A 27692-nucleotide genomic window follows, 5' to 3' on the forward strand; every position below is an offset into this window, starting at 1 on the left:
TCACCCGCTGTATCAAGTTATTTTGTGTCATTTGAAGTTAAAAAATATATAAGAAACGAACAAAATATGTTTCTTAATATGGAAGTAATATTCGAGCTTGTAAGCAAATCTTGTGAAAGCGTGTAAACAGCGCAATTGATACTTAAAAATAAAAGGAAACAATATACAGCAACTTAAGCTGATTATTCTGCATAATACACAATGTATAACACTTTGGAATATTGAAACTACAGAGAGTATTATGTTGCTCTATAGACATATTTTCAATGTGCTATGATGCGTCACAGCATTCGGTGACTTCTTAACAGCTTGTCAATATTTTAACTTCGCTAATCATGTATTCGAGATGAGCCTGCACATTTGATCCTCCCAAATGTATTGATGGCATTATATGAATAAGATACGGTTTCAGCTCAATCATTTTCGTTTGCTCTTTGCATTCTCACAAAATATTAAAATCTGCGCTTATAATGCTGAGTAAATACGCTACTGTCTTACATTTATGAATAATTTAGGTATCTGAGGTTCACTTCACTTCACTTCAGTTTTATTTCATCACAACATACATTGGTAATAGTGTATTACATACAGAGGATACATTTTTAGAAGTATCAATATACAAAATGCAATACATAATAATTAATATACATACATGTAAAAGATAATGATCGGCATGGCAGAATTGAAGTGAGTATAAGTGTGGGAATTATGAGATGCATTAATTTACTTCAGATTACTTCCCACTCCTTGAAACATCAGTAGAGGACATAGAAAGATTGACAATGCATGTATAGATGTAACTTGCAAAGACATGAATCTCAAACTCAACGTGAAGAAAACTAAACCTCTTGTTGCAGAAGCAGAAGGAAAAGAGTGCAAGATTACAGTAGATGGAGAAGAAGTTGAACAGGTTATAACCACTTCAAGTATCTGGACTCGGTGAAAAATCCAATGCAAATTGCACGACAGACATCAAAGCCAGGATTGGAATGGTCAAAGGAAGAATGATTGGACTTCAGGATGTGGAATGACCTAAACATTGCGACAGAACTGAAAATGAAACTTATGAAGATGTTGTACTCTTTATTATGGCTTGGAGGGCTGGACTATGACTAACTAAAGCAGATGAGAAACGGGTGCTTGATGCTGAAATGTGATTCTGATGAAGGATGCTGGATCAGTTGAAAGGAGAAAAGAACAAACAGAAGCATCCTTGAGGAACTTGGTGAGAAGAGACAGCTGCTTGGAGGGTTGGTGACAAGAACCTACCTTGGGCACATCCTCAGAGGAAGTGGCAGTGCACTAACACTACAGATAATAGAAAGAAAAGTTGTAGCGAAAAGAAAGAGAGAGGGAGACAGAAGAAATAATGGTTTGACTACATCAACTGATCAAAGAATGGACAAGAATGAACCTAGTGCAATCAAAGCGTCTAGCATAGAACAGAATAGCTTGCATGGAAGGAGATAAGGAGATACAGCCAGATGGTAGCCAATCGTCAGTATAGTGACCGCAGCCGAAGAAGAGTAGGGGGGGGGGGGGCTACAGAATTGACATGGGAATATTATCAGCTACCTTACCATGCTTACAAATAGGTAAAAAACACCATATCATGCATCGTGTTACCATAAAATTACCATTATGATTAAATCATCTATTCAATTTTTCTCTCCTTTATAGCAGTTGTATATAAAAAATTTAAGTTTCATTTTGCTGCCAATAACACAGAATAATACAAACCAAGTTTATTTTCTAACTTAGGCCTATATATTTAAAAGGAATGTTGGTACGGTACCTTTTTATGATTTTTTGATTTTTTTTCTAGAAACACTAAATTACCTAAATTCTAGGATTTTTTTAGCCAGCAGGGAAGGGTGCTATGGTTACCAAACTTTCAGGGATGGTAAATAAGATTAATATCTAAATTCTCTCGTCAGCTTTTTCCAATTAAGTGTTTCTATTTTAAGCTACAGTGTTTCTAACATTCCCTAAAATAAAAAATGGAAAAAAAACACTTTATCCAAAAAAAACTGACGAGAGAATTTAGATATTAAGCTTATTTACCATCCCTGAAAGTTTGGTAACCATAGCTCCTTCCTAAGTGGGCAAAAAAATCAAAAACTGTCAAAATTTAGGGAATTTTCAAAAAATAAAGGAAAACATAAGAATTGTTACAATTCTAATAAGACTCTTAAAATAGGTGGGGAAAATACTTTTCTTTGTTATGCTAAAGATTTAAATGAATAGACCTGATTGATTTGACACAGGAGCTATTTTTCTGCAAACGTGTTGTATCCGAGGCAGCTACCTTAAATCAACCATAACATTGATATCGAGAATGTTTTGTACATTACATGTATAGGATGTTGAAAAGCAACTTTTGACCTAAACAATAGGATTCTGAGAAGGCATATTAACCTTGCAGCAAAAAGATTCCTCTATTCACAGGTTTGCAAATCAACAAAATGAATGTCAAGATGCACAGATATACGTTTAGTAACTCCTAAATTGATTTGACCATTTTTGAAACACCGGCTCAATAAAACCTTCTAGAAAAGATGACTGCATGGGTTACTGGGTTATCGTATACATAAAAATTAGAAATAAAAACACCATTAAATCAATCAAAACATTGATATCGAGAATGTTTTGATATGTATAGGATGTTGAAAAGTGCAACTTTTTCTGAAGATTATTTTTGGCCAAAACAAAAAGATTTTGAGACGAAAGAACTTTGAGAGGGTAGGAAAACGATTCCTTTATTCACAGGTTTTCAAATTTTTCAAATTAACGAAATGTATTTCAAGTTATGCAAAAAAATCTTTTGTAATTTTAGGGGGGAATTATTTTTTAACCCTTAATTTCTTTGCCCATTCCCCCTTCTGGAAAATCATGCCTATTTCCCGCTACTGCTTCTGTATAACTCGATTTACTAAAATGTGGGTATTGTCACATCACACACTTGACCTATAAGGGGCTGTGCAATAATTATGAGCCCTGGGGGAGGGTAAAATTGGGGGGGCAAGAAATTTTTATGAGCCAAAGGGGGGCAAGCAATTTTGGCAAGCTGAGAGGGGGGGCAAGCGATTTTGGCACACATTCATGGGGCGCCTTTTAATAAAACGCTCTAAAAAGGCTTAGGAAAACAGTACGGAAACGCTTAAATATGCAAATTTTCCTGCTCGCTGCGCTCGCAACAGGTATATAGACCATTTAAGGTTTGTATATTGGGATCCTGAAAATTTGGCATGCGCAAGGGGGGGGCAAAGAATTTTGGCGGGCCGAGAGGGGGAGGCAAGCGATTTTTGGCAGGCCGAGAGGGGGGGGGCAAGCGATTTTTGGCGAGCCGTTTGGAAATTTTACCCCCCCGGGGGGCTCATAATTATTGCACAGCCCCTAACAAGTCATAACTAGATTTTGCATGTTCAGAAAACGTGCACATGAATGACGGTGAGTGAATTCTAATCACATATTGTAGCCGGATGAGCACGAACACAGCTTAATGAATTGAATTTTTGCGTGAGAAATTCGGTCAATTATTTTTGTTTTGCTTAAGACTTTAGCTTTCGATACCTGAATTGATATCGTGATTATAATCACCCCGGATATAATTTTCATGGATATGTTACTTTCATCCTTGCAGATTGCATACCACCAAATAGAAATGTGGTTGCGTGACCTTAATTTATATTACTATTTTAGTTCTCAGTTTTAAAAAAAGGCATTAAAAATATAAGCAGAAATTTGCATGACTTTGGCTAAATTTGGATTGGTTATAATTCCTGCAGTGTAATTCGCGATATAATACAAATTTCATGGGCAAATTATTAAAAATTGATATTTTTGATTAACAATCCTCTATTAAAGAACTTTATAAATCTAACGACGCGACATGTACTTAAAGTGTATGTACCTGGGAGAAAAGCCGTCCATCATGCATCATAAATAGGCAAAAATGCTAATTTGAATAAAACAAAAATGACCGCTTATGCAGGACTCGAATTTCAAAAATGGTTGATTCTGGGTATTACCAATTTGGATTCAGAAAAAAATATAATTTGATCTATCACAGACGTACAGTTCTTGCATATGGGCATAGGGCCTAAAGGTCAAAAGGACAAATTTTGATTTTGGTCTCCACATAAAAAAATCAACCTGCTCCGATATTGATAATTGTTCCTCATAAAGGCCGACATACACGAGGCAATTTTTGTTGCACACACCTTGCAAAAAGATTGCTCCGTGTATTTTGGATTAGCAAGGAATTAATCCCCCAAGCATCAGGCAAATTAATCCCCCGAGTAACAGGCAAAAAAGTAGAGACCTGCTCTACTTTCAAGGTTGTTGCATGCAATCTAACCTCCTCCAGCCAATCAGCTGAGTGAACACCGGCTGGTCACTGCATTCATTTGGGAATGAATAGGGACCGGGGTAGGGACCAGCTTGATTCACCATCCACAACATGATAATGTGTGCACATGCTACATTATAATACACTTGTAGGCCTATGTTGTTGTTGGTGGTGGTGTTTAGCCCTTTTGATCTTAGTTTTCCTTAGCCTTTTCATTATGAAAAATTGTCTAGATATACAGGAGAGGATGGCAATCTTTTGCTTTCAGGACAACACATGTGCCATTTTGATATGATTACGAAAATCATTAACCACTACTTATGTTTTGAGTATATCCCCAAACCTAAGACCACGCTCAAGGAATGGCAAGGCCCCACATTGCTTCGTGTATTTTGATCAATTGCTCAGCTTCATGTTCAGTGAGCACATAACTCACCCACTAAGTAATGGGCCTTGCAATTGAAATTGCCTCGTGTATGCCCTGCTTAAAACAACATTTTTTAAAAATAATGAACAGGTTTTTTTTACCAGGGTAACATCACAAAATGGGTCAAGTTAACATGATTCAATGGGCTTTGACATTTTGCCGTTATATATGTATGGCAAACTATTTTTTGTTTAAAGCCTTAATGTATGATTTCCTTTAAATTTTAATTTTTTTATTATATACTCAAAATGCTGAATACTAGTAATAATTAACTTTTTACACCAACATTGCTACCTATAAAACATGGTGGCAACCTTAACACAGGGTTTCACCAATCGACCATTGAACACAAATGTTTGTCTGTAATATTTTTTCAATATGCTAAGGGGAGCACAACAATAAATTCACCAACAGACTAATAAGAAACATGTACACAAAAACTTTCAAATTCTTGCCAAATACATTTTATTTGAAACGGAACACTTTTGCTTTTCATGACCAATATCAATATGCAATTTATTAACAACAACACTTCTACTTCTAAAAATTGTTCAAATCTACAGAAAGTTGAAAACAACCCTTGCAGAAAATTGAATGAAAATGGACACAAAAACATAACAAATTGATATGGTACACCAAATTTTAAATAATTATCTCTCTCTACACTGGTGCTATCACTAGCTGTAAGAAGATACGAGGAATGTTAACATACTTGCTCAAACACCCTCTGCTTATTTTGAGACCAATGCACACTCATGGAATAAAGTTCAGGGGTGTAGCGAGGGGGGCAAGAGAGGAACTTGCCCTGGGCACCATCTGGGGGAGCACAAAATGATGGTGCAAAAAATAAAAGGGGGCAACCAAAAATGATACTCAACATAAACAGAATACAATAGCTGTTGTGATGTTCTGGTTGTATGTTTAATACAGTGGCACCAATCTGAGGTGGGCAATGGGGCAGGTGCCCTGTGCACCATATTGGGGTAGGGGTGCAAATTGTTTTTTTTTTAAATATTGATCGCTACCCCAACCCCCACTTCATAGATTCAATTAGGTCACCAATATATAATATCCGGGCAAAGAATATTTCTGTTGGTACATTTACAGGCTTGGGGCGCAATTTTTTTTCCTTGCCCCAGGCGCCACAACCCCTAGTTACACCACTGATAAAGTGTAGGTCATGGGTGTCGTATCTTATTGCGAAACCTAACCATAATGTTTATATCCTTTCTTAAAAAGATAAAAAATACAAGCCTGTTTCTGTCTGCTTATTTCAGCTCTGTACTGGTAGTAATTTGTTACCCAGCTTTTGTTATCAAATGCCTATTCAGCAATTTGCTGAACCAGTACATGGTCGATCCTTCATGTAATTATTTTGTGTAAGCTAATTCTAACGCTAATCCTAACCCTAAACTAATCCTTATCCTAATTTTGTGTAAAATTACATGAAGGAATATCCCAGAGTTTTTCGGAACTAGAGATAGATGACGCTGGTGGCGTCTGGCCAGATGAAGGGGGCTATACCAGGCTATACATGTGACGTCACGCAGACGTCACGGGTCTAGTAGAGCTGTTGATTAAATGCACTTTCTTGGCCCAGATCTATGCTGTTTCGTATATTTATCAGCGTTTCTAACCCTTTTGAAACCATCCTAAGGCATTCCATGCGCTACAATGTCAAAATTGCGGCTACATCATAGATATCTGGGGCATATCAGAACATTACTTGGTCTTTGCATATGAAAGTAATTAAGGTGTTCCATCAAAGCTTTCGTCGTGTGCTGCCACCTAGCGGTGGTTCCGGGAACGTTGCGTCCAGAGCACCCTAAAATTCATCAAAATGCAGATTTTTGCATTTTGGGAACAAGCACAGAATGCTAATGAAGCGGACAAATGACAAACCTTGAAGCAATTCGATAATGACAAAATAAAGACATCCAAACAAAGATAGAATAAAAATATGTTTGTACTTCTATTACTTTTGTTTTTTCACATCCTACAACAAGCTAGGCCGTCAAAATTTGTACTGTATAGCACAAGCAGTAGACACTGATTTACAATTTTCACTTTCAGAGCAGGTTACTTACATGTTTTATGCAATAGACATGACATATGTGACCCAATCTGATCCACTCAGGCCTAAGTCGGAAATTTTGAAAATTGAGTTACTACCATTTACTAACTTTCTCAGTACATACTGATGTTGAATCCCAAGGTCTCTTGGATACTTGGTGGCAAAGTTATGAACCTTTTATAAGTCCATTTTCTTATGTTTGTTATGTTTTTTCTCCTCACTTTTTGCCTATATCTTATCTTCATTATTGCAGACTTTCGCCTGATTGGACCAAATCTGGTCACATATTGCGATCAAATCGGCCTGTAATATAAACTGTTGATCATTTGGTGGGTCAGTTAATTTTGCTGAAGAGGCCTTTACATGTACTTGGTAATTTTCTTGTTTGGCCTAGAGATAGTGCACTACAGTATTTAGCCTTGATATGTCTTGACATTAGGAAAAAAAATTGTATCAAGGAAACTCAACTTCTCTGATCCTAAAAGTTAACATCTAACGTTAATGACAGCTATTTCCTTGTAAAACAAAAAAGGATCGCATAAACTGATGTCATTTTGTGACAAAATCTGGTCCATAGAGGCCAAAGGACGCAATTTTGACAATTGAGTTACTGTACTGTAATTATTACCTTTATATAAACACAAGGCTATCATATACTGAAAACGCCAAAGGTATACCATACTTGGTTCAAAAGTTCAAAAGTTTTGTGATGTCTATTTTCTAATGTATTTTTAATTTTTCTGTTACTCCATATTTTTGCCTTTATCTCAATTTCAAATTTGCCACCTTTGGCCTCCATGGACCAGATTGTGTCACATTTTCACTTCTGGCATCTCCAGGAGATGATTACCACAGATTCTCAATGTTGTCCCAGTTTGAGGGGTTCATTTATACAACTTGTCATCATTGTTATTCTAATTTTCCCACAATAAAATGTCTACCAACAAATATCTGTGTCAACATGCACATTTGGCTACCCCACAAGTGTTTGATATATTTAAGAAGTCACGACTTTGTAACTGTCAAAACTATTTAGGAACAACTTAAATTTGTGACACGATCTGGTCCATGGAGGCCAAAGGAGGCATTTTTGAAAATTGAGTTGTAATTATTACCAATACAAACATTAAGCTACTTTGTATCATATACTGAAAACACCAAAGGTGTAGCATACTTGGTTCAAAAGTTTCAAAAGACGTTTTGTGATGTCTATTTACTAATGTATCTTATTGTTTTTTTACTCCCATATTTTTGCCTTTATCTCAATATTAAATTTGCTGCCTTTGGCCTCCATGGACCAGTTTGTGTCACATTTTTAATAATCGGTTATACATGCATAGAGACATATGAATTCTGATTTTTCTGAAGTCTAGCCCACATTCATCCTTCAGACTGTGTTGATTGAAGTAGGCATGTAACACCACATGGTTCAGAAGTCATTGGTCTTGTGCAGCATGGCATGTAAAAGGTCACAGACTAATTAAAAAGAGAGTAGGGTATCATCCTGGGTCTTTTATCAGCACAACCCCATGTTTGTTTATCGTTAATTCACTGTGCACATAAAGCCCTGTTAGTAAAACTCAATTTGAGGTAAGCATATTTATAAGAAGAGAATTAAGGCACCACATCGAATTTGGTCCTATATCGCTATCTGTGCTTAGGTACCGATGACTCTTTCTATGATACTCTTGTGATTTAACAAATTGCATCAACCAACTAACATTTGCATAGTGTTATTGTTTTCATTTAAATAAAAAAACAAAAGTACTGTGCAAATGTTCAGGGTACGATAGAAAGAGCAATATAGGTACCTATCGGGTACCGATGGCGCTATAAGACCAACTTTATGCGGCCAATATACGATCAATTTGATTGATCAATATTGGGGACCCTAGATGCAGGATTGGATATAAAATAACATTTCTCTTCAATATTATTGAAGAGATCTAATCTAGTTTGATTTTATTGATGGTTGGACAATAAAATCACTATTGATGTTTGTGTGCACAGTGGCAAATTTGATATTGATCAATCAAATTGATCACGTATAGGCCGCATTAGACGCTGTGCCTAAATCACAAGAAGAAGGCATCCTGCTACATTTCCCCATGGCATGACTGGCAAGAAAGTCACATCATTTACAATCTCTCCCTGAACAGGGAAAAAGTTTACAGAATGAAAATTCAGAAATTGGCAAATTCTCAAAAAAACACATGTGTCTCTCTGGACATGGAAAAAGTTTGAAACAAAGAAAATGCATGGTGAAATCAGGAAAACTCTCAATAACTGCATCTTTGATTAAACCAAAGCACCAATCCATTCCTCAACCATGTTCAGCTCAGGATCTCCTTCTCCTCCACTCCCCTTAGCGCTGCAATCAGCAAAGTCTACTTTTAATTTCCCTAGATGTGCAAATTCAAAGTCCTTGTTACGTTTACCTAGAAACACCCCGGAGCTTGAGCCATCGGTACTGCTGAGTGCCGCTGCCCGTGTGACGCGAAGAGTATTCCTGCATGAATAACAAACAATGAAAACAGTAAGTATTATCTAAAGGGTTAACAAAAATACCGCCCTGCATATATTACAAAACATTCCTTCGAATAACTTGACATATATTTTGTTGATTTGAAAACTTAAAAGAACCTATGAATAGAGGAAACATTTTTCTCTTCTCCTTTTTCTCCCTTCTCAAAATAATTTTTCTTTGGTAAAAAAAATCACATTTTGCACAAGCAAAAATTATGCTTTTAGAAAAAGTGGTACTTTTCAACATCCTATACATGTTATGTACAAAAATGTTCTCAATATCAACATGGCCAATATTGTTATTGATTTAATTGTTTGTTTGATTTCTTTCATTTTTTTGTGTCCCATAACCCAGCCACCCATGCAATCATCTTTCAGTATAAAACAATGATTTATTGACCAATATGAATTTGGTCATGAATGGGGTTTTTTTTTGAAGTTTTTATTAAGCTAGGCATTTCAAAAATGGCAATATCACTTGGAGGAGAAATAAGGTTTGCAGTGTGGTGCTTAGTTCGGTTGTTGGCAAGAAGAGACGAAATTGACTTGTAAATGGTAGACTGAAACAGTTGCAATGATCTAGAGTGACAGCTTTCTTGTATAAAAATGCAAGTAAAAGACAAAATGGCCATAAAAGATTGCTTGAATTAAGAGATTGGATGTAGGCATCCCAACCTCTTAACTCTTAAGGCCACATTGTGATTGTTACGTTTTTATCCAAGAAATCCATCACTTTAGATCAAGATGTATAAGATGCTTTTTTATAATGATATGATCGTTCTGTATTTCACGAGGGTATTTTCTTTGCTCGACGCCTCGTTTTCCGCATCTTTCATCCTCGTGCAATATTGTTTGATCTTTTTGGATCTGTTCAGACTGTCTTATATTAGGCCTGTATTATGTTATATTTTTATGCTATATGTATTACTTATCAATATGCCTGTGTATTAGCTTTTTGTAGTGGGTTGAGCTATATTGGTGTTGTTCAGTCTTTTGTGTTATTTGTCCTGCCTTGGACGGGTGCAACATCGGGTTTCTCTTCCCACGGCAAATAGTGTTGTTTTATAAATGCATTTCTGTTTGGCTTTATTTAATTGATTGCATCATTAATTATTTAATTTTTGCTTCAACCACTTGGCGTGTTTTTCTAGTGTCTCCGGGTTCTCGCGGCCTGCTGCTTGCGTTCTTTTTGCCTTTCCCCCGTTCAACACTGCGAAAGCACGTCAGGTGGTGGTTATGATTTCGTTGTTCTCATATATTATGCTTTGTATTGTTTGTATTAGTTTATGATTCATGTAGCTGTATATATTCTTTTGTAAAGCGCTCCGTTCTTTGTGGGGCGCTCAATAAATGCCTATTACATGTATGTTATGTTATGTTATGTTAACTAGCATTTATGCGGTGTTGTAATAATCTTGCTTGATTTTATCTTGTTTTGCTCTATTGGGCTTTTTAAATTTGTAGTATATCTTGTAGTTAAGGTTTTTTCTGTAAAGCGCATTGAGAAACTGTTTTGTTTGTAACGCGCTCTATAAGTGTATATTATTATTATTATTATTATGCTTCAGCCTACCAATTTACAGATAAATGTTTACCCTTTTGGTCAAATGTATGCATGGAGACCAGATTTTCCCTCTCTAGTGATTATATCATTTTGAAATAACTGCTGATTAAAAACTTCGCATTTGTGTCAAAATTAATTTCAACAAATAATTGTTTTGTACTGTATTACGGTTACATGATAGCCTACTGTATAATGTAATAATTACAGTAACTCAATTTTCAAAAATGCCTCTTTTTTATGGACCAGATTGTGTCACATTTATACAACTTGTCATCATTGTTATTGATCAAGATATAAGATGCTTCAGCCTACCAATTTACAGATAAATGTTCACCCTTTTGGTCAAATGTATGCATGGAGACCAGATTTTCCCTCTCTAGTGATTATATCATTTTGAAATAACTGCTGATTAAAAACTTCGCATTTGTGTCAAAATTAATTTCAACAAAATTGTTTTGTACTGTATTACGGTTACATGGGTAACTCAAGGATCAGAAACAGAAAGGTAAAGGAAAAGAAACCAATTAAATCAATCATAACCGCTGGGAGTTGAATTCAAATCAACTCGGAGTGGTGCCGCTCTGACGTATGAGAACAAAATTCAATTTTGGAGCGGTGCTGAGCGGCAAGAGTGGCTTTCAGAGTCATGCCGCTGCAGCTCAGCGGTGTGCTGCTCTGCTTGCAAACAAGTGCAAGCGATATGATGAAGCGCCACACCTCTCAGCGGCATTAAAGTATGAAACCAGCATTACTGAATCAGGAAAAAAGGACTGAAATAAGCAATTGTCCTCGGTTATGTGATGATATGGGGTTCTAAGGAAAAAGGTTTTCCATGCCAGCAACGAAAAAAAAAAAAAAGATGATTCGATGAACTAATAGCATATGGTTATCATGTACGGATGAATGTAGAAGATAAAAGTAAAATTGGGAAGAAAATCGACTTATCGATTCATATCGATATTGAGTTTATATCGATTTTTTCAAATCCCGACAGTGTCCATAGCAGAAAGGTATACTTACATTTCTTTCTCTAGTTGCTGGTGTATAACTTTGGATGATTTTGCCATGGTAACATCTTGCTTGTTGCAAGCTATCAGGAATTGAGTATTAACAGTCTTATCACTCAGTAGTGTGTACAGGTATTCGGCCACCTCTTTGATCTCCTTCTGAAAAGTAGTGCTGTCAATTATAAATATCACTCCCCTGAAAACAAACAAAGTAAAACAAAGTGAATTATAAAACTGCGAAAAACATCAGATAAACTTTATGATCAATAAGATTAGTTAAATTTTAAACTCTTGGACCTTCCCCGTCCATTTTGGTGTCTGGAATTGCTTATATTTGTACATTAGAGTTGCATCCACAGGTGGGAGAACTCAGTGCAATGGCCACCTTTTTCAGTCAATTTTGGTATAATTTTTCGAAAAAATAGTCCATTTTCATCTAACTGGAGCCCTAATGTCAAATATCTGGAAAATTTGTATATAAATGCAGTTCCACTTTCAGATTCTTGGAGGCATATCCTAAACCAAACTTGAGAACCCCCTCCCCCGAGTGTGTTTCACAAGAAACTTACGACGCACTTTAAGTCCTAAACACATGGCAAGTCCTAAACCTATTGTAACTCTTTCCTAAAAGATTTATATGTTAGAGTTATGATAGGTCTAGACTCTCCCCCCTGGTCCATGGATAACGACTAGTAACATAACCTATATGCTATTTGTGACTGGACACGACGAATCAGCCGTAAACTCGGCCCGCCCCGGTCAATTTTGTTTTATTTCGTGTTTAGAAAATATACATCAAAGGCTTTAAAATAGTATATCATTTGACTTCAAAATATATCCAGAAGAGGGGTTATGGTTTGTTGAACTCTGCTCCTTCCAACAAAATGGTACCTTTTTTTTTTTGGTTTTACATGTGTCTCTTTTTCCATATTGCTGGTAATAAAGTCATAATTGGCGGTCATTTCAAATCATCCCCAAGTCAACGAGGTTCAGGAATGTCCTCTCATTGTTTATTGTTTATACATACCTAGACAAAATACAATACAATTGTAACCCACCACTTGAACAGGATTTAGCCAAAGCATACAAAGACTAGAGCTATGTAGAAGATTATTATCCTCTTCAGCAATAGGATTATTGATTGGTTTAAACGAGCGAGAAACATGTCGCGCCTAATTGAGACACCTATGAATACGACTTTCACGCATATTTTGCACTGTATCTCAGAATACAATTTGCCGAGTTTACGGCTCATTTGTAGTGTCCACTCACATTTTAATCAACCCAAACCCCACAAAAGCTGTACATAGCCTTCCACTTCCCATAAATTTCCTTCCACTTCCCATTGTTAATTCCCTTTGTCAGGCAAGTATATAAATTATTCATCATGTTTGTGCTCTCACTGTGACTACTTAGCCAGAATGCATCCAACCAATCAATGCAGCTCTTAGCAGAGTGGCAATATTATCAAAAATTGTAAGTATTCAACAAATTCCTTCAGCGGGGTCTGACTGCTCTTCCTGATTTTCATGTAAAAGAACAAGGTCACGCATTGCTATGTAGCTTGATTGACGAATAAGGTGCCGATATGATGATGACGTGATTTAATTAGCCAATCATAACCCCGCTTCTGCGTTATGCTATAAAGAGCGCCAAATCTCAGACCGCTGAAGAACCTTGCTGATAACTACAGGTGATGCACAAACAGAGGTAGATTTGTGATATCCAACAATGACCTCCGCATGTTAAACTTTTCTTCATGCTGTGACTTCAAGTATCATAGCCTACCTTGCCTGGGACTTATACCGCTCCCAAAATTGCGCCCTCTGTCTGTCATTGCCTGGAATATCCACAACCTCTGCTATCTTGTTGCGTGAGCCAATTACATCATAAATGCCAGAATTTTCTTTTATAGATGTGTAGCTGGACACATACTTGCCATGTACCAACTGCAAGAAGAGAAAAGTTATTAGCGTGTTTTTATGTTATGTTATTAGCGTGTTATTATGTTATGTTATTAGCGTGTGTGCAGTAGTGCCCTGCAGGGCAAGATTTTTTCACCCCTATTTTATCCCCCGAATGCACCAATGCACGAATATATTCCTTTCACAGGTTGATACTAGTCCGAATAATCAGACCCAGAACAAAATATTAATTTCTGACATGATCGTGTTCTGGGTCTGAACTGTTTTCATTCGAAATCTTGATGCCAAATTGGACAAAAGAAGCACATGGTCCTACTTCACAGTTTTTTAATCCCCTATTCATGTTGCGTGAATCACTCTATTGTGGACCATCCTTTTGATACTTGATTATTTGGACAAGCGGAACAGTTTTGACAGGCCCTTTGTCTACCTCTCTGTTTGTAAACAAACGAGGAGGTCGAAATTGTCCTCCTCTGCGAATACGAAAGGCAGCGTAATAGTACAGCACTAGGTTGATAAGCTCAAAATCATGAAATTAAAAGTAAAACAGTTAAAAATTGGCACGTTGTGAAAAATTGATTGCACAAAAATTTCAGCTGCACTCAGTGGGTTCATACTAAAGGTCTGTTCATATAGGCCACAATTGCTGTGCGATGCTGTGTGTTGCCGATATATTGATTACTTGTTGCCACAACACGACGCAACTCATCTCATTTCCCAAGTTAAAATGTATTTAACTTTATTGGGAGACCGCAATGCAGTATTCTGCAGTACGATGCAGTGCGGCATCATATCGCATCGCATCGCAATTGCGGCGTAGTATGAACGGACCTTAAAGTCTGAACTTCTACGTTTTACGGGAAACAGACAAATTTCACTGAATTTTAAGTAGAAAACAGAAAAATTGACTTTTGCAACAACATGCAATTTAACCTTGCATGTATTTGGGTCTAATTTCCAATGTACATTCAACAGGATGCATTAAATCGATTTTAAATATTTCACTGAAATTCACAATTTAACATTACTTGCCTTTAGGGGTCATATATTTGTGTTTTCGTGACTTTCTTCCGGCTATACATTGCCGAAAAACACTTTTTTTTTTCAGTTTTTATAATATGAAAAAAATCCGATTTCCCTAGAGTGGCTAAATTATGATTATTTTTAGAAAACGGAAAACAACACAGAATTTAACACTGACGTTTTTCAAAGTTGAAAATCTTTTAAAAACCAGATTGTCTCAGCATCAGGGAAACTTGGGCATTCATGTGCAGCCAAGTCTGGACAATTATCCTATCAGTTCCACTTGAGCCATATCAAGTCCTCTTGAAAGTTTATGCTATTGATTTGGGTCATGGTATTGGAATGATGTAGGTTGTTGTGTTGTTATAGCAACAATCCCAGATTCTTGGCCATTCAGATGGCACTTTAGTGGGGTGCAGCCAATCAGGTCTCTGCTTTAATTCCATTTCTTTTATTGTGTTCACACCTTTCTTAGTAAGCCACTTGCATTTGCTCCTCCGATCATGCTGGACCAAAAAATTGTTGTGCTCTTGGTGGTGAAAAATAATACTGTTTGTCTGATGTGGTAGTATTTTATAAAGTATAGGATTGATAATGATATGTTACTTAAGCAGTGGATGTGATTATTTTATTAATATTTAAGTGTATAGAAGCGCACATCAACATCCACAGAGCAGCAACTGGTTTCATCATGGTCACATTGGCATTGGCCACCGGCTTCATGTTAGAATCAGCCAACGGCTTCAATTTATTTACAAGCAGGCAAGTAATCAACAAATTTATCGGTAATACTTTGCATGAGATAATGAACCCTAGTTACAGTTAAGTATTTTATAAGTTGGATGTTATTAATTAAATCCAAGTCTCCAAAATATTTAGTGTTGGCTGTAATTGACAAGTATTATATATACAATATATACCATTTTCTTTTTGGCATTATTAGATCACATATGCAAATTATTGGGAATGATTTACATGGATTGCATGGTGCTCGAAAAGGTCAACCTGTAGTATGCAGGCTGGTTCTATTACTGGAGATACAAATTTATATTATTACTGAATATAAGCCTTTAAGTTAAGAATAGTAATCATGGTAGTATACCTTAATCTTCAAGTGTCTATTACTAGATAAATTCTAGAAGTTGCGAATGTTGGAACATCAGGCTTACCAATCATGTGATATAATCAGGCGCAAAGGTTGCAAACAACGGGGGGGAAGGCACATGTAGTTTCTTTTTGCTGTTTGTTTCTTTGTGGTTATATTTCAGGAGTAATGATGCCCCCCGCTGATCTTGCACATCAATTGCAGTGAGGTTTGCTTCAAAAGACAAAAGACCTGTCTAAGCTGTTCGGGTTATCCAAACAATAGAAGGACTCTCAACGCATAAATAGGCGATTAAAAGGCTGTGAAGAGTTTCCATGTGCTTCTTTTGTCCAGTTTGCCATCAACATTTAGAAAACTAGTTAAGACCCAGGACACGATCATATCAGTAAGCAAATAGTTTGTTGCGGGTCTGAGTTATCCGAACTAGAGTTTGGTTGGCTATGTGAATACTACTTAAGTTGTGCAAGCTGATTTCTTGCATTCTTCAGTCATGGCAGCTGTGCATCATCTACATATAATGCATACAAAAGATAAGAAGAAAAGAAGAAGACTGAGAACAATAAATTTGCAAGACCGGTAGAACATTTGATACAATGAATCAAGCAGACTTAGATTCTCATTATTTCCACAATCAAGAAGAACAAGACTTCATTCTAGATGAACAATTTTAATCGGATACCAAGGTTTTCTTTCTACAAAACCTCGCTAATTTCTTGTTCTACCTTGGCATCAATATCAGTCATTATTCTTCTGCAAATACGGTCAGTCGCAAATAACGTTAATCCAGTGACTCAACTAGACTACGCAATTCCTAAGACTCTGAAATTTGACTTTACATTATATTTAAAGCAGCTAAATCTGGTTATGTATGTATGTCTGGGTGTAAAACATTCAGTAATTAATAGAAAATGGAAACTGTGTGGTTATGTGCAAATAAATTGTTCTTTTATAAGGCAAAAGACAAATCTTAATGTTCATCGGCACACATTTTCTAAATAAATAGACAATGTGCATTGTATCTAAATGATATACAAGATATCTTATACTGCATAGGTTTGCTTCCGATGAGCTATTGGCTTCTATGAAATATCAACAAGGAATGTGCTATTTTAATTATAAGGTATTTTGTTTATGCAACAAAAATTTATTGACCTGATATGACATCCTTATTAAGTTTGAAAGTTAACCTGCCTTCTATAGGTACATGTAAAGATAGCTCTTTTTTACAGATCCTAATATGTGGTAAGAATTGCAAATCTGCTCAAAAGACTAGGTCAATATTAATGCAAGAGACAATTTTCATTATTTACAAGTTGGAAATTGACTTCATAATGAATGGTATTAATTAATGGCGTAAAAATATGTCTTATGTCTCACTTTGTTTCAACTTAAATAGAATTGTCTTAAGTATGTGAAGATGATATATGTAGGCTCTATTTGATATTACTATTAATACATCTTCCGTCATTTATGCAACAAAAAAAAAGAAGAAATTGATAAAGTCTAGATTAGAGTGCCAGGTCGCTCATAAGACAACTATAAGCACACATATCATGTAAGATAGGTTAAAACATCAATAGACCTATAATAAAATTATATACATTAAGTATTGTTATGGATGGATTGGTCCTTACATTATATGGAACATATTTAATAACCTCTTGGTAATTCAATATTTGTTTTATGTTGTGGTTCAAGTAATTCAAACTTCATTGTATTATTTTATATTTTCTTTTACTACAAGAAGGCACAATGTGTAAGGCGAATGAAAATAAGAAAGGAGAATATAAGATTGCAATTGGTATCAACTATCAAGTTAAAGGAGAGGTAATTATTCATTGAATATTCTCTATTGTTTACATTGATCTGTTTAAAATATAGAACATTTATTTAGTTCTGAAACTTTTCATATGCTTAATGTAGACTTTTTCTCACAAGCAAAGGGCAATTTCTACTTAAGTGACATTGACAATGAACCCAGGCCACTTGACCAAAGAAACTTCAAGCAAATGCTTGATTAATTTGTAGTACAGATATTTTTCAGTTCCTGAAAATATTATTAGTAGATATTAAACAATTCAATTTCTACAATTTTGCTGTACTACTGGGTATAAAAGGGGCTGGTTAAGTTAGCAACTATTTTAAACTGTGTAATTCAGTAATTCACAGCACCTTGTATTGTATATTGTATTGTATTGTATTGATCAGTTCATAGCGAGTGTGAATAAGTTACAATGTAAATGTCACAGATACTTTTGTAGGTCATGTACTGTTCTTGAGTTATGTTGTAAAGAGGGCTGAAACAACAACACTTTTGTAAAATGTACATAACTCATCAAGCAAGTTACAGAGTATTTGATTTGTAGAATGAACTTTTGCAAAACAACAACGCATTATTTTTCAATAACAATAGCGAGTGTGTAGAAGTCAAATGTCACGGTTATACTTTTGTAGGCCCTGTTGTCCTTGTGTTGTAAAGAGGATTTAAATTAAGATTAATTGTTGATTATTGTGGGTGAGCAAGCCTATACAGTGCAATGCACTTAGATTATTTTGACATTATTAGCGGTGGCAACTTTATTTTGTTCAAAATTTAAATAAGCAGAAAAGATAAATAGTTTCTGGGTTAGTATGTTGCCTTGTGATATCTGTTTCAACTAGTAGTATAAGGTACATATGGACACTATTCATGATCTTATCATTAAATGTGTCCTGAAATTGGAACTCTTAGAGTTCTGTGTTACTTGAAGGTTAGAGTTTGGTCAGATAGGCATTTTTACAAATTCGGTTTCAAAATCTTACAATGAGCACCCATTTCAGGTTTTATTCTCAAGTCAGATAAAACCAAAATATCTCTTGATAAACATATATTTCAAGTTACAGGGAAAGAAGAATTATGCATCGCGCACTAGCACAATTAAGCATGAATTTACAAATGGAATTCCCTTGTTTATATATTTCAAGGTCGGTTGAAGAAATTCCAATAAGATAATTTTGTCGAATTGCGCATTGTTCATTTAAAAATAATGTATGTTACTTAGATAGTACATTACACTTGATTATATATGGAATTGTTGATCGATCTTTAAAAATATACATGTACATTGTATTTGATAAGTTGTGCTATACACGCTTGAAACATGCGTGATTGTATTGTAATTATAGCTTAAACAACATTGCGTTCTAATTTTATACATATTTTGTGTATAATAGACATTTTGATAGAGGTAAAATATTTAAAGAACAAGTAATGTTAAACCGATACATGTATATGCCTTTATGATATGCATGGGCTCCCGATTATTTGTTTCAGAACATAGAGTTTGATGATAAGCATCCGAAAATTATTGTCTTTTGATTCAATAATCTTTGTGTCTATATTATTAGGGTGCACCAGTGATTTTTCTGTGTTTTCTTGTTTTGCCTGGCTTTTTGAAATAATAATCGTTAATAAGTCTATATATTCATGTTTGCCAATAGCTTACATGCATGTCTTAATTATTTTATTTTAAATAAACCATTGTTCATACTTTGGTCTATATCTATTATATTGTTTTACACTGGTGTTCAATAGATTTTTGTTAAGAAAACCATAAAATGAGTAAACCAATATTTGTCTGGTCTTGGGGCCTACCCCAATGCCTAGGTGATTGTTCACTACAATTATTGGTGGACACTAACAGTAAATTAAGAGTTGATAGCCTTCCGTTGTCATCAGAGGATTGAATTGGTTCAGGTTTTTTTTAATGCATTTTGGTGCATCCCAATCTTTTGTTTTCCACCTTTGTTAATTTGCTTTTTGGGGGGGGGAGGGGGGAATTATGCAAGTTTCTCCATTGAGAAACTTGTATGGCATTGTTCTTCTTTTGGAGATTTCTGTTTATTTAATAATTGCGTTATAAATATTGTTTTCCAATTCAATCCTCTGTTTGATCCAAAGAGGTATCTGTATTTGCTTAAGATGAAATTTGGTTAAATGTGATACAGAAGTCAATTCTTGCATGTCCAGCCTATATGGTTGGCTTGTTGTACACATTTTTCCAATAATTGTTGTATTGTGTTATTAATAATATTTATTGGAAGATAAATAACTATTTATATTATGTCGTAACTGCTATGAAAGTGCTATGATTATTATATTATTATTATATTATGAAATATATCATTATTTATCATTATTTATCTCAATTATATTTATGTATATGAATATAAAATTGTTGAATGGTCATAAATAGCTTAATAAATGGTCCTCATGATCGGGAGGGCAATGCGAGTCTAATCATTGCTTTGGTGTTGTGTTTTCCTGATGTCTCGAGACAATGCGTTTTTCAAAGTTGAAAATCTTTTAAAACCAGATTGTCTCAGCATCAGGGAAACTTGGGCATTCATGTGCAGCCAAGTCTGGACAATTATCCTATCAGTTCCACTTGAGCCATATCAAGTCCTCTTGAAAGTTTATGCTATTGATTTGGGTCATGGTATTGGAATGATGTAGGTTGTTGTGTTGTTATAGCAACAATCCCAGATTCTTGGCCATTCAGATGGCACTTTAGTGGGGTGCAGCCAATCAGGTCTCTGCTTTAATTCCATTTCTTTTATTGTGTTCACACCTTTCTTAGTAAGCCACTTGCATTTGCTCCTCCGATCATGCTGGACCAAAAAATCCCACCCACCCTCCCAGTAGCTGGAAGGGTAATTCAGTTATCTCATTTGTCCAAGATGCTTCAATAAAAGTATGTCAAATTATGCTACTCTCCGCTTTGTATGGAGTTCTTCAAATCCTGAAGAATCTCGTCTGTAGATTGTCTCCACTTTCTACTACGCTTTGTATGGAGTCTCGTCAATACCTGATGAAACTTGTCTGTAGATTGTCTCCACTTTCTACTACGCTTTGTATGGAGTCTCGTCAATACCTGATGAGACTCGTCTGTAGATTGTCTCCACTTTCTACTACGCTTTGTATGGAGTCTCGTCAATACCTGATGAAACTTGTCTGTAGATTGTCTCCACTTTCTACTACGCTTTGTATGGAGTCTCGTCAATACCTGATGAGACTCGTCTGTAGATTGTCTCCGCTTTCTACTACGCTTTGTATGGAGTCTCGTCAATACCTGATGAAACTTGTCTGTAGATTGTCTCCACTTTCTACTACGCTTTTAATGGGAAATGTATGCTTTTATGGATTTTCTTCAAATCCTGAAGAATCTCGTCTGTAGATTGTCTCCACTTTCTACTGCGCTTTGTATGGAATCTCGTCAATACCTGATGAGATTCGTCTGTAGATTGTCTCCACTTTCTACTACGCTTTGTATGGAGTCTCGTCAATACCTGATGAAACTTGTCTGTAGATTGTCTCCACTTTCTACTACGCTTTGTATGGAGTCTCGTCAATACCTGATGAGACTCGTCTGTAGATTGTCTCCACTTTCTACTACGCTTTGTATGGAGTCTCGTCAATACCTGATGAAACTTGTCTGTAGATTGTCTCCACTTTCTACTACGCTTTTGAAGGAAATGTATGCTTTTATGGATTTTCTTCAAATCCTGAAGAATCTCGTCTGTAGATTGTCTCCACTTTCTACTGCGCTTTGTATGGAGTCTCGTCAATACCTGATGAAACTTGTCTGTAGATTGTCTCCACTTTCTACTACGCTTTGTATGGAGTCTCGTCAATACCTGATGAAACTTGTCTGTAGATTGTCTCCACTTTCTACTACGCTTTTGAAGGGAAATGTATGCTTTTTATGGATTTTCTTCAAATCCTGAAGAATCTTGTCTGTAGATTGTCTCCACTTTCTACTGCGCTTTGTATGGAGTCTCGTCAATACCTGATGAAACTTGTCTGTAGATTGTCTCCACTTTCTACTACGCTTTGTATGGAGTCTCGTCAATACCTGATGAAACTTGTCTGTAGATTGTCTCCACTTTCTACTACGCTTTATGTAGAGTAATTTATGCTTATTTGAAGTATCTTTTTGGCTTGATTGTTTTTGTCAGTGGATTATTTCATTTATTAATATATTTTTTATAGTAAATTTTGGCTGACTTTTCAATAATTACCAGCTTATATAGGGATTTAAAGATTTAATTCATTGATAGAGTTGGCATTGTTTCTTCTTTTGGAGATTTCTGTTTATTTAATAATTGCGTTATAAATATTGTTTTCCAATTCAATCCTCTGTTTGATCCAAAGAGGTATCTGTATTTGCTTAAGATGAAATTTGGTTAAATGTGATACAGAAGTCAATTCTTGCATGTCCAGCCTATATGGTTGGCTTGTTGTACACATTTTTCCAATAATTCTTGTATTGTGTTATTAATAATATTTATTGGAAGATAAATAACTATTTATATTATGTCGTAACTGCTATGAAAGTGCTATGATTATTATATTATTATTATATTATGAAATATATCATTATTTATCATTATTTATCTCAATTATATTTATGTATATGAATATAAAATTGTTGAATGGTCATAAATAGCTTAATAAATGGTCCTCATGATCGGGAGGGCAATGCGGAGTCTAATCATTGCTTTGGTGTTGTGTTTTCCTGATGTCTCGAGACAATTACAAAATGGAGAATTTTGGACTCTAGTTCATACATATATACCTACCCTGCTAAACAGCAATGTTTTGCCTGAATCACACAATCCAACCAGAAGAATAGCCTGCTTGGTATTCCTTCCTCTTGTGATTAACTTGAAAAGTACTGTAAATGATAAATAAATAAAAAGAATAATGGATTATGCAACTTTATTAACATTATTGCAAAATTTGTACAGTGTTTTTAGAATAGTACATGGTGCAAATTTATTATAACTATAGGGCCTACATGTGTACAGACAACTCGTCGTCGTCAAGGGTTAGAATAACATCTCAACCTGGAGCCACTTTTTACCCGGATCCTTTCGAAGTAAAAAAATCCACAATGACCACTATACATTTTAAGTCACTGGTAACCAGTATTTGCAAAAAGGGTCTAGCTTTGAATTGATGTGATGGGACTCAATTTTATTCAATATCTATGCTGACCAACAGATCGTTCTACGGTTTCACAAATAAATCGTCTTCATTCAATTGTATACTGAGTGCATATGTTCTCTTTAAAACAAGTAGAAATAGCTTGCCAACTTTCAACATGGGAACACGTTATGAAGTATCTATTTTAGTGAAAAGATATACCGTAGCTTAGCATTTAATCCAACAAAAAGTAATTGTATAATAGTGGGCCCTATACGACAAACAAGATTTTCTATCTGAATTGGCCGTATTTTTACGTGTAAGAAAATCAATCGAATTATTTAAATCATGTTTGACACTCTAGCGTAGTTTGGGCCCTATTTGACTCATTGGAACGTTCGAAAGGACCCCCCAGCGACTGTCAAGGTAAAATGAATCAAGTATCAGAAATAAGCTTTTCCAGCTAATTTACTGTGTCCAACCCAACCAAAATTACAGATATTAAATGAAATTTGAGTATCTTCAGTCATCAAAATTTTTGTTTGTTTGACGCCAGAAAAAAGTCCATTTTCAAACTGCAATATTTTCCAAACATTTGAAACCACAGATTATCTGTCTTTGCTAGTACTAGGCATGTCCACGAAAAATTGAAGTACTTTTAAATTGATTCGGACCTAACTTATTGGCTGGGAATTGATGAAAGAAACATTTTGGCGTTTAAATAATCTTAATCCGACGTTTCATTCCAGAGATATGGCCTTTTGAGTGTTACGGTTTTATATAGGGCTGCTAGAACATGTTAAAAAGTTAAAGTCCAAAAAGGATTACTAACAGAAAGTGCAATTTTAAGGTACTTTTTCTTTAAAGGTATTTATTAACTAGCGCTATCTGGAACATTATATTTGATTATAACAACATGAAAATAAGATCATCCTGAAAATTTAATCGATTTTGTTGACATACAACAAAAAATATAAGACCTCAAAACCCATGGTTTGTTTGGTGAAACCGCAAGCATGATCATAGATGGCCGCCATGGAAAATATCTCCATCTGAGGAGATGAACAATAAGTGCATTATTTCAAATGAATGGCGGTAGTCTTAAACATTGTTCAATCTTTTACGGTCAGCACATTTTATCTTCAAAAATTATTATATTTCATCATGGCATAAGTTTGGTAATATTAATCACTACCAATTTTGAGAAATTTGCTCCAACTCAAAGGTTATCTTTAATACATTGAGCAATACACTGTGTGTGCATGGAAGCCATGATGGATAGCATATGAAATGGACATGGTAGTGAGAAGTGCATGATTTGAGATGGGCGCGGTAGGCTTAAACATTCTTAAATTTCTTAACATCCTGTACATTTTGTCTTCAAAAATAGTTACATTTTATGACTATGTAAGTTTGCTTGTCTGATTCACTCCAAATTCGGAAATAATTGCGTTTGAACACCTGATGCACGGAATGGTGTCACTTCAACCTGTTGTAGTTCTCATCTCACTAAATTTTTCATTAAAAAAAGTTGATCTCTGCATGGAGGAAGGCCCTCTCTATTTACTGACCAATCAGGAAAAAGTTTGGTTAATGTTTTCCGGTGGAATCAGGAATTTCTTGAAACACCCTGATATAGGCCTACATTTGGATCGAAAACAAGTATGTACGCCATTTAACAGGCCTGGGATTTCTTGTATCGATCAGTTTCTCCATAGACAATACGTGTGTGAGTGCACGCACACAGTAAATGAAAAATCGTTCTCTAGTGGAAACTGTATGGACAGTGGGCATCCCTACTAGTACCATGCAGCCATGCATGTCTGGTCCCTGTAAGGTCATGAATCCATTCATAAAAGCATATGTCGGGTTAATTTCGACCACTCCCGATCTACCGAATACATGAATAAAGACCATGTGATTGACATGATCGGGTTGACGGGTTCATGATTATTTAATGAGCAACGATATACTGCCCCGTATACTGCCATCATCTTGCTCGTAAACGGCTAAAACGACGATCGATGGAGATCATAAAATTCGGATGAAGTGCTAAGTGATGCTAATTACTATGATGCTTAGTGGTGCCTGCCCTGGTAGTTACTGAGGCTCAATATTTCTAAATTTCTACAGCGTGATACCGTGAATGGTTTGTGGATTGTGGAAAGCATAAAAGTGTGCAAAATAAATTCAAATTTGCCATCAAACTGCATCATTTTATATATCAAATTAAAGCCCTTGAGTAAAGAAAGCCAACACTGAAAACCTTTTTGTCATAGTACTTTCCGTAGCAAAGTTACATCTAGTCAAAGATTTACTTTCATCAAAAAGATTCTGCTAGCAAAATTCCCCAAAACAGCATTACGGGGGTGTTTCTAGATCTTAGTCACATGACGATAGCAGCTTTTTTTTACAACTGCTATCAAAATCCCTCTGAAATTCCATGTGCAAGTCTCTCATCACCAAAAAAAATCATATTGGGTCAAGTGAAGTATAGACAACATATTTATGAAGGTTTCCTTGAGCAAGCGGTTCTTTTAAATTTCAATGTAAATTTGTATTGCCGGTTTAGGCCATTTTGGCTGACTAGCAAATGTGTTAACTGAGGTTTCCCTGTCATACCTAAATAATTGCCATTCAAACATGTGGAAAACTTAAAGTGCATGATCACAGGCTAGTGCCCCCCCCCCCCATAGGATGACTCACACTATGCCAGATAATAACACTGGTACATTGTACATCATGCATTCTGTCACTGATCGTACAATGCTATTGCTAGCTATGGCTTGGCTGCCTTGTTCAGTTCTTGCTAGCTCGAGATACTCTAGCTCAAATACAGGTTTACATTTACTATCTTACATTATCTTGCTGTATTTCAGCTAGAGCGCCAGACGACAAACTTCCAGGTTTTTTTGGAGAACAATACTGTTAAGTAAGATGAAGAAGAAACCTGCCTCGGAGCCCGCCCTACTCATTATTTCATTGTACTTTATTGCAATTTGCCTCCACACATTATGTAATCAACACAAAGCTTTTGTGAGGATTAGTGAGTGGATAAGAAATTGACAACGGAGGATACGAAGGACACACCGATTCAGTGTTCGATTTACCACCTGCATACCTGCACCAGTGCATGTAACATTCCCTCTGTGCATGCAGCTTTTCACTACCTGCCTGCACACGTGCATGTATGATTTTAGCGCTAGCGATATGACAAGGCCAATGTACAAAAGTAAACAAGCAGTCAGTCCGATTGGGAAAAACCCAATCTATTTTTAGTGCAACATCTTCTGACTTCATTAGAAGGGCTGGCACAAATCGCACAATTGACAATTCCGATACCCCTATCACGTGAGAACTGTCACTTTTTCATTGACTTCCTAGTCTTCTACACAGCCAGTTTGCATCCGTCTGATACTCGTCCATCCTAACGAACATTCGCGATAGCCATGCAGTCTGGTCCAAGACTATGACTTCCCTTAGAGGGGCTAGCGTAATGTGACATCATCGGCCACCAATTCCCGATACTCTCGCACATGTAGAAGAGTGTCATTTTCATTTCATTGAAAAAAAGAACCGGAATTTAAACCGTGGGAAATATTTGTCTACGTATATATGGAAAATAATCATAATAATGTCCAGCAAAAAAGGAAATAGCTCAAAAAACACTTGCATCATTCTGGAAATCGTGCACCTCGTCGGCAACTAGTTCTAGAACAGATGAAGCCACAGCATCCAGTTTTTGGCTACGAAATCGGCGAAAGTGAAGGGCGAGTGATCGGCATAAAATGACACTGACAGGGAGCGGAAATATTATTACAAGCTTCACTGACAATGATCGTGATTCAATGTGATTTTATGTTTGCTTTAATTTTGGTGCATGCACACTTTTTGCTGTGCATGTAGAAATTTTGGGCTACATGCACCTGTGCAGGTAGGAAAAAAATTGTAAATCGGACACTGCACCGATTGTTAGTTGTCAATCATGAATTGCCGCAACGTTTGAATATTTTACTGCATGGCATTCCGCAAGCACCAAGATAAATTATGCCGTATTTTTCCAAAGATCATCTCATATGAAGTACATGTAAGCTGAATGCGATCTGTACTTTTGTAACACTCGATCGCTTTTGATCATCTATTTATTATCGGCGAATTTGCTTGAAAACATGTGAGTTCATGTTGTGTAAACATAATTAGCATAGACACAAATGAAATTACGATGCAATACAATGCAATTTGAATGCGCAGCAGATCTATAGAAATAAGGCTGCCCGGTTTTATGCACAATTAGACCACGTCTGGCATGTCTGGTTCTTGCCGCTAAATTTCATGATTTTGTCCGACAGCTGTTAGACTAATTGAGTAAGCTTAACAAAATTTACCTATCGTAACCAGGACAACCAACACAGCAATTGCTATTCCTAGTATAACAGGATCTTGCTTTGCAACCTCAACCTTCAGGGTCTGTATATAGCTATCAATTGTTGTCATTTTGAAGATGTTTTGTGTGTCTAGATCCAGCCTGTTTTCAACGTGTACACGAAAGAATGTTGTCTGCTGTTTCCGGTTAATTTTCACCTTTGACCGCAACATTGACATATTAAGGGCGCACATCACACTTTCACACTCAAACGTGTCTGAGTCCAAGATATTGTCAAAATTGCTCTGCGCCAGTTTTATAAAAAGCCATGATCATGATGATATAGGCCTATGATCTTTT

General features: G+C 35.9%; 1 protein-coding gene across 1 annotated transcript; it reads right to left on the reverse strand.

Annotated features, from left to right (window-relative positions):
- Positions 1 to 5225: 5225 nt before the first annotated feature.
- On the reverse strand, positions 5226 to 27522 carry LOC140168670 (signal recognition particle receptor subunit beta-like). The gene is made up of 5 exons (XM_072192083.1): positions 27355 to 27522; positions 22624 to 22718; positions 13738 to 13898; positions 11963 to 12145; positions 5226 to 9361 (listed from the first exon to the last, which is right to left on the reverse strand). The coding sequence occupies exons 1-5, from the start codon at positions 27461 to 27463 to the stop codon at positions 9151 to 9153; spliced, it is 759 nt and encodes a 252-aa protein (XP_072048184.1). The 5' UTR covers positions 27464 to 27522; the 3' UTR covers positions 5226 to 9150.
- Between the last annotated feature and the right edge of the window lie 170 nt (positions 27523 to 27692).

The sequence above is a fragment of the Amphiura filiformis genome, chromosome 13 (genome assembly GCF_039555335.1).
Source record: "Amphiura filiformis chromosome 13, Afil_fr2py, whole genome shotgun sequence".
Classification (NCBI taxonomy): domain Eukaryota; kingdom Metazoa; phylum Echinodermata; class Ophiuroidea; order Amphilepidida; family Amphiuridae; genus Amphiura; species Amphiura filiformis.